The following is a 9,336-nucleotide window of genomic DNA, read 5'->3' on the forward strand; positions in this document are numbered from 1 at the left end:
TAGCAAAACATCTAGCGTTAATTCATTAACAGTAGTTATTAGTAGTGAAGCAGCGAGTTACAGCGTTTACTTCTGAAAGCACACTGTGCTCTGATTGGTTGGCTGGATCAGTGTGCTGTGATTGGTCGAGCGTTTTGAGTGTGTTTGGGAAATGTCCCGCCCCTTTCCGTAACCACCAGTTTAACACACTACTAACTAACACAATCAAGCCCCGCCCCTTTATTATGCGCATTAATTATTATAATGAGGACTATTGAGACGTGTTCCTTCCTGCAAGAAACTCGAGACTACAACGGAGGCCTAACTACCTAACTCGACCAGATAACTTTAAACGAAAGTTCTTGTTACTGGAATAACTTTTACAGAGTTTGTTCGGAGAACTTGATGAGAGAATTTCAATGGAAATACAAACCAACTCTGTAGCAGAATAGCCATGGGAAAACATTTCTGCAACACTTCTCCATCTTCTCCGGGACCCTCAGAACGGGCAGATGGTCTTTTGATCCCTTTTCCTCAGAGAAACTGCCCATTCTCGTGATGTCGGAGCTCATCCAAGAGTCTCCAGAAACACTCGAGTGGCAGAAATCTCCCGATCCAGATGGAGCGAGCCCGACTGAGGACACACACTCTCAAAAGCGTTGCAGTTCTTGCTGTGTGAGCAGTTTCAGGTTGTCGGACACATGTTTCCGGTAACTGAGGAGACTTGGTCTCTCTGACAGCTTAAACCCTGCCGAACACGCTGAGATGTTTTCCTCGCGGTGACAGTTTAGTGCATGGAGAAAGCGAGCTTATCTTATCTCTGTTTGCCTCCTTGCTCGTTTAGCAGCCGGTTCCAAATCCGAGTACATCAAACCCATTTTCACAGAGGAGTTGTTTGTCTCAGAGCAATATCCCGACCATGAATGCTGAAATTCGGCATAAAAATGTAATGTATAGTGTAAAACACATTATCATTTCAAAGGCTTCTGAATTCAGGACCCATGTCTGCCAGTAGCAGCACAGTTCATCCAAAAGAAGCTTAAAAGCAATACTCATATAATGTGTTGGGTGTGTGTGTGTGCGCAAAAGTGCTGTCAATAGATTAATCATGCTGAAAAAATCATGCAAAAAATGCTGGGTTGTTTTAACCCAACTTTGGGTCAAATATAGATAAACCCAAACGTTCGGTTAAAAATTAACTAATAAAAATTTAGTCCATATTTGACCTAAAACGTTTGAATGGCAATATATATATATATATATACACTCTAAAAAATGCTGGGTTGTTTTAACCCAACTTTGGGTCAAATATGGACTAACCCAGCAGTTGGGTTAAATTTTTACATTACGCTTTTAACCCAACATTTCGGGTTTGTCCATATTTGACCCAAAATTGGGTTAAAACAACCCAGCATTTTTTAGAGTGTGTATATATATATATATATATATATATATATATATATATATATATAATAGTGTACACATGCGATTGACCACGATTTAACAGCACTCGTTTATAGAAATTATACACTCTAAAAAATGCTGGGTTGTTTTAACCCAACTTTGGGTCAAATATGGACAAACCTGAAATGTTGGGTTAAAAATGTAATGTAAAAATTTAACCCAACGGCTGGGTTAGTCCATATTTGACCCAAAGTTGGGTTAAAACAACCCAGCATTTTTAGAGTGTATGTATATATATATATATATATATATATATATATATATATATATATATATATATATATATAATAGTGTACACATGCGATTGACCACGATTTAACAGCACTCGTTTATAGAAATTATACACTCTAAAAAATGCTGGGTTGTTTTAACCCAATTTTGGGTCAAATATGGACAAACCCGAAATGTTGGGTTAAAAATGTAATGTAAAAATTTAACCCAACGGCTGGGTTAGTCCACATTTGACCCAAAGTTGGGTTAAAACAACCCAGCATTTTTTAGAGTGTATATATTTATGCATATGTTATAATTATATGTATGTGGATATATGTGTGCGCGCGTGTGTGTGTGTGTGTGTGTGTGAACACTCTAAACAATGCTGGGTTGTTTCAACCCAAATTTGGGTCAAATATGGACAAACCCAAACGTTGGGTTAAAAATGCTCTAATAAAAATTTAACCCAATGGCTGGGTTAGTCCATATTTGACCCAAAGTTGGGTTAAAACAACCCAGCAATTTTTAGAGTGTAACATAACAGTTTATGTGTGTGTATATACTGCCGTTCAAAGTCTGATTTTCCCAAATCAGATCCCAAACTTTTGAACGGCAATATATATATATATATATATATATATATATATATATATATATATATATATAATAGTATACACGTGCGATTGACCACGATTTAACAGCACTCGTTTATAGAAATTATATATATTTATGCTTATGTTATATTTATGCATGTGGATGTGTGTGTGTGTGTGTGTGTGTGAACACTCTAAACAACGCTGGGTTGTTTCATCCCAAATTTGGGTAAAATATGGACAAACTCAAATGTTGGGTTAAAAATGTAATTAAAAAATGTGCAGTTGAAAGTGAAAGTTGAAGTTGGGTTAAATTTTTTAATTATATTTTTAACCCAACATTTGGGGTTGTCCATATTTTACCCAAATTTGGGTTAAAACAACATTGTTTTAACCCAAATTTAAAACAGCATAGTTTAGAGTGTTTACACACACACACACACACACACACACATATATATATATTCACATACATATAAATATAACATTCAAAAAATATATATAATTTATATAAATGAGTGCTGTTAAATCGCGATCAATCGCATATGTGTATACAATATGTGTGTGTGTGTGTGTGTGTGTCTGTGTGAACACTCTAAACAATGCTGTGTTTTAACCCAGATTTGGGTAAAATATGGACAAACCCAAATTGGTTAATTTTTAATTTTAATAATTTTATTAATTTATTAATAATTATAATTTTATTAATAATATAATTTTATAATTTTATTAATAATTTTACATTTTAACCCAACTTCCACTTTCAACTGCAAATTTTTCAATTACATTTTTAATTTTTCAATTAGATTTGACTTTGTCATTATTTTCAGTAAGTAGTTTCACTGTTTAGCTTAAGTATTTGCCCCCATTGTTTACCATTGCCAAGTGATGTAAGTCTTTCTTTTCTATTTCTTTTCTCAGTTTAAAAAAAAAATGGAGGAATGTAAATGTACAATAAGTGTCATTAATACAGACATTGCTAAAGGCCATCATCTGGATCTGTTGTTGTCGTCACTATTTTGTACTTTAACAGAAAACTTTGTAGTGCTAATGCAAGATCATTAGATATAAGGGTGAAGCCACAGAGACTGATGGGAAACGCAATTCATTGCACAAGTCATTAACTGATTAAATGAACAGATTTTTTTTTGGGCATTCGAACAGTATGCGAGAAAAATAAATTGTATTGTCAACATTCACAATTAAAACTTAATTGAGCAATACCAAGATTTTTTTTTTCCATGCTCTATTTCCACCAAAGTTATTTTGCTTCCTCCAGTTACAAGGTTTCTGTCCTGGGGAAGATAAAGCGCCGTGTGCCAAAGAATCTCATATATTGTGATTATTGATTTCTTTATGTGCTCTATAAGTGTGTGTGTGTGATTCAGCTGTCGAATGAACACCTGTGATGCATCATTACACATTGTTATCGCATGTAAACCTGTGTGCTGAACTCTACATCTAATAATGATGATGTTTGCCTGGCACTGGATGCACAGGAGGAGGAGATGTGTGTAAATGGGAGTTGGGAGGAAAATGAATAAACCAACTATCTGTCGGTCAATGGTGATGTGTGTGAGCGGCAGCGAGAAAAACACAAAACACATCCAAAACTGAAAGAGAACTGCTAGATTTGACAAGAAATCTGAGGTCTATAAGCCGTTTCTCTTTTGATATTAATTCAGCCTAGAAATGCTACACTGTTAGACCTTACCAGGTTTTTTACAGTAAAATACTGGCAACATTGGCAACATTACTGTAAAAATGCACTAAAACTCAAGTTAACTAAAAAATACAACTTAATAGTTTTAGTGCATTTTTACAGTATATTACTGGCAACAGTGTTGCCAGTATTTTACTGTAAAAAACCTGGTAAGGTCTAACAGTGTACCGGCTAGAAATGCTAATATGCATCCTTGAGTTTTGGTGTTGTTAATGCATGTTCATAATCTGAGGCAGTTGATGTGTTCAGACAGTGGCCCCAAAAACTAAATGGACAATGTCATGCTTAAAATTATGCTTGATTTCTTAGTTTTACACAGTGCTTTTTAATGAAAAATCAAGGCACATCGTTGTAAAATGATGCAATTCACTTCGGTTGAATGCGAAAATACATTTTGCATGCCCTAAAAAGTCAAACGAGGCTAATATAAACCATAATGTAATACGCCTATATTCAACAGGGTTTTATTCTCTAACACTCATAGAGGAGTGTTGAACTTCCAGTCTGATGAAAGAACAAAAAAAACGACAGTTCATCCTTCAGAATGAAAGATAATGAGAATCCAAAGGAATCTTGATAAGCAACATTAATCCCTCATAGTGTCTGTTTGTTCTTCTGGGCTCTGCTTTAATGAGCCAGGATAAGGGATGTACCCATCTATTATCCTGTAGCTTTCATGTTCCCATCATCAGATTCAGCGAACGCCTTATTCACCGAGACTTCTGCTCTCTCTGGACTGGACATTGACCGCTCGCTCTGTCTAATTGCAAGTAGGAAAAGACAAAGGACTTTCTTGATCTGGCAAGCTCTAATCTGATTGGTTGAGTGTGGAAAATTGGAAAATTGAGTCCGGCTGCAAATAAAGGCTATGTTTCCATCCAGAGTTGCAGCTTTATCTTATGAAAACTGAAAACAAAATTGAAAATTGCATGAAACATTAGTGAATAAAGCAGCGTTTACTTCCCGTCTTCAAGAGTCGACTTTGAAAATTGGTGCAAAATACCAGTAATAAAGATATAAGTAGGGATTTATTCAGTAAACGTGTTTCCTTCGTAGTTTATCGGTTGAAAGCGTATCCTTCTCAATTGAGCGTGTACGTTTTTTCTATGTGCATATTGTTGTTTCCATCCAGTGTTTTATTATGTGATATCCCACAATGCTCATAAAAATAGGAAATGTAAACATAGCTAAAGTTGTGTAGACACAGCAAGCTTTTCATGCTAAAATAATGACTTTTTCCCGTTAGAAGCATCAAAATAGATATTACATTTGGGCAGCTAAAGGAGTAGTTCACTTTTCAAAAAACTTTTGCTGATAATTTACTCGCCCCCGTGTCATCCGAGATGTCCACGTCTTTCTTTCTTCAGTCGAAAAGAAATTAAGGTTTCCAGGATTTTTCTCCATATAATGGACTTCAATGGGGTCCAAATGAGAGTTTCAGTGCAAACTGTTCAAAGGGCTTTAAACGACACCAGACGATGAATAAGGGTCTTATCAAGCGAAACGATCGCTCATTTAATAAATAAATAACAAAGTTTAAGTTTTATAAGCTCGCCTTGCTCTGTTCTGTGATGAGCATTTGTGACTCTCCTGTTTGAACTCGTTCATCAAAATGAACGAATCTTTTTTCGAGTCATTTGGTTCGAAATTGTTCATTTTGATGAACGAGTTTGTAACGGAGAGTCACGAACGAGTTTGAAATGACTGATTTGAAGTTTTAAATACTTTTGGATCATAAATCTTTACTGTATATTCCCATATTTTCTATGTAACGGTTTGTGGAGAGTACCGCACCATAATTTATCAATAAGGCAAAACTGACGGCCATCCAATTAATTCTTAGAAAATTAATGGCTCCATGGTATAAATGTAAATAATTCATCATATTAGATTTCATCATTTATCATTAAAGCTCATATTATGCTCACTTAAATGAACTTACAACAGGTTTACATGCAAGTCAGAAACACAAGAGTCTGAAACGGTTCGTCTTTCTTTTAGGAGACGCTTTATTTGTTTGAACTTTGACCTGTAAACTTTGCTGAGCTTTAGCATTACACACTGCACGAAAGGCACAATTAAAGCCCTTTAAATGACCTTGTTTTATTCTGTTCGTGTGGTTTAAATGTGGAAAACAAATAGTTTAGTCACTTTATATGTTGGTCAGACGGTTTCATCCTATCAAAGTGGGCGGTTTGTAAAATAAGCTGTCGTGTAAACTGCTGTTTCGACACTTTTTCGTTTACGTGCAACTCTCCTCTGCATTGCTAATATTTAACATTACCTGCATATTGAAGCAGATCTGGGTCCTCGAGTGGCTGGAAATTCAAGGCTTATTTTCTCCTCGCATGATCTGTCGAGAGAGTCCTGTGATAAAGCATGAGTTCGCCTAAAATAGCTTTTTAGGGCAGAAATACCGACATGTAAGGCAATTTGCAGCTTAGGGAACACGGACTGCCGGCATGCATTAATAGGTAAGCTTTTTTCGAAATATTAGTAATGGATGTTCCTCTGCTTTGAAGCTTCTGAATCCGCATATGCTCCTGGACTCATAATGTGCATTTAAAATCAGATTTAAACACGCGCATGCCATTTACAAATCGGGAATCATATCTCTCGCTGTCAGATGTGGATATGGACCTGTGGAAATAACTTGAACTTTAATGTTTGGACTCTTTAAAGCAATAGCGCACACATGTTTGACTTCCTGCAGAACACCAAATGAGTTTATTATTTTGGACCCCATTGACTTTCATTGTCAAACCATCTGACAGAAAGTCGTACAAGTTTGGAGAAACATCAATGACTAATAAATGACAAGAGAATAAGTCTGTTTTTCACATTAAGCTATTATATCTTCTGAAGGCTTGAAGTATTGTGCTTTTGTGAAGCTTGACGGCTCATTTGAGTGATTGTTTCATGTAAAAGAGCTTCAGAGTTTCTATTTTTGTGTTGCATTGGAAAAACAAAGCAATATGCGTTTGGATTGACATGAGAGTGACTAAATGCAATGATCCATTTGCACATTTTTTTTTTCGCATACGACTTATGTGTGCAATATGTTGCATTAGCGTATATGTGTTTTACATAAAAACTCTTCATTAAGTGTTTGCTTAGACACTTTCCTCTCATCCTGCAAGAAGCTAATCAGATTAATTATCAGACACTGTCTCCGTTTTTCAAGCTAGTCTTGAGCTGCATAATTAAGTGTTGATTTTAGTGTTTGTTTTTGAAAAATAAATGCTTGCAAAACCCATATAATACTCATTAAAACAATCATTCTGTGCCTCAGAACGTAACCAGCAATTAGTGCGATCAACCTGGTGTATAATAATGGCTCTTATCGTTGTTTATTGGCTTGTTGGCAGACAACAATGTAATAGTGTTGGCAAAGTATATTCAAAAAAACACCCAAATTTATTTTGGAGGAGCTTTATCTTCTGACATAATCATATCGTCAATGATTCAGCCTCCAAAACTGATCTTTGACTCGGATGACCCTTCGTGCCTTCAGTCAAAGATCTTTCATTGTTTCTGAGCATCTTCAGCAGGTTCTGTTACACATTTGTTACATGTAACTAATCAGCGAGATCCGCCTGTGTTGTTATTGCCGGAGTCTCTGAAGCTTGTGTGAAGGCTCCGCCCTCTTCTGAACAGAGGCGGAGCTAAAGCTCATTTGCATTTAAAGGGACACACACACACAAAACGGCGTGTTTTTGCTCACAAAGGGGAAAATTTAACAAGCTGTAATAAATGATTTTGAGTTGAAATTTCACCTATCTTGTGAATAATGTGTCGCGGTTGTGTGTCCGCAGCGGAGGACACGTGTGGCGGGACCTTCCGCGGGTCCAGCGGGAGCATCTCCAGTCCAGATTTCCAGAAGGATTATCAGAGCAGTGGCGAATGTACGTGGACGATCCTCGCGGATCCGGGAGACACAATCTCACTGGTCTTCACTGACTTCCAGATGGACAGCAAACTCGACTCGTTAGAAGTGGAGGGATCCGATCCTCCAACAATATGGTGAGAGTCGGACTGCGGCTTTCTGTGATCGACAAGTGTTTATATATCATCATCCTTCATATCGTTTCATAAATAAAATAAATAAATAAATAAATAATATTTCATTTTATTTTTTGATAGAAAACAAACACCATATACCCATATATAAATAAAAATGAATATTCATTCACTTATTTGTTCATTTCTTTCTGTAATTACCACATATAACCAGTATATAAATAAAATAAGGAATTTATTTATTTATTTAATGTTTGGTTTTCATATTTTAATATGTAAAAATCCTATATAACATGCAATATTTAATTCATTTATTCTTCTATTTATTTATTTATTTAATTTAATTTAAGTATTTACTAGCAGTATATAAATAAAACAGGGTATTTATCTATTTATTTTAATTTTATGTTCATATATATATCATTTTACGTTCATATATATCATTGTTGATATAAAAAATACACTATACACCCCATGCATAAAAATACAATATTTTTTAATTTATGTATTAATTATTTATTTAATATAAAATATAAATATCCTGTATACCCCAAATATAAATAAGTAGGCTGTTTGTTATTTATTTAATATAAAATATAAATACCCTATATACCAATATATACATAAAACAGGTTGTTTATTTATTTGTCGTTTGATTTTATGTGTTGATATTTGATATTTATTCATTTAAAATATAAATACTTTTATACCCTATATATATATATATACTGTATATATATATATATACAGTATATATAGTAGATTAGATTAGATTAGATGCATTGTCAATAATAATAATACGTTTTGGAAAGGTTTTTTCTCCTTTCTGTTTTGTTATCCTTACTATACATGATTACATGCTTAGTTGAATTCTATTATTTGCATTTCATTGATTTCCCCTAGTGTCAACAACCACCCACCAAATCAATTGTTTATTTGATAAACAGATGCATAATTAGTCCCTTTGAGTGTGTTTTCCCCCTTTCCACTCAGTCATCTCCAGTCCATTCTGCAGAAAGCATCGTTCAGATTTAATGTATGCATTGACAAGATTCAACATCCAAATTTCAAAGTGTGGAAATGATTTTCTGTATGACAATTGAAGGGAAGGGAATGTGTGATTTATGTGTTAGATTGTCCAAAGAAGCTCCTCAGAAGGTGCCAAGACTTCTATCAAACCTTTGAAATGACTTTTGTGAGCTTGTGAGAATGATATGAACTAAGATTTAATGCAGCTTGAATGACTCAGATCCACAGATTTCAGTCCTGGCCCAGGAGCGAATCCTGTGGCAACATTTTAGCAAAACGCAAAATGGAAACATAAACCGAAAAAACAGTATTTTC

The 9,336-nt window shown here is 34.9% G+C and overlaps 1 protein-coding gene across 6 annotated transcripts in view; it reads left to right on the forward strand.

Annotated features, from left to right (window-relative positions):
* The window catches only part of csmd3a (CUB and Sushi multiple domains 3a), a 310,494-nt gene that overhangs the window by 51,386 nt on the left and 249,772 nt on the right, over positions 1-9,336 (forward strand). For all 6 annotated transcript variants that reach the window (XR_016145833.1, XM_089118090.1, XM_089118092.1 and 3 more), the window contains one exon: positions 7,788-7,995. Coding sequence is in view for 5 of the 6 variants with exons in the window: in XM_089118090.1 (XP_088974216.1) it covers positions 7,788-7,995 (208 nt within the window). In the remaining variant the exon portion in view is untranslated. The remainder of the gene's footprint in view (positions 1-7,787; positions 7,996-9,336) is intronic.

Source organism: Pimephales promelas, chromosome 12 (assembly GCF_988280905.1).
Source record: "Pimephales promelas chromosome 12, fPimPro1.hap1.1, whole genome shotgun sequence".
Classification (NCBI taxonomy): Eukaryota; Metazoa; Chordata; class Actinopteri; order Cypriniformes; family Leuciscidae; genus Pimephales; species Pimephales promelas.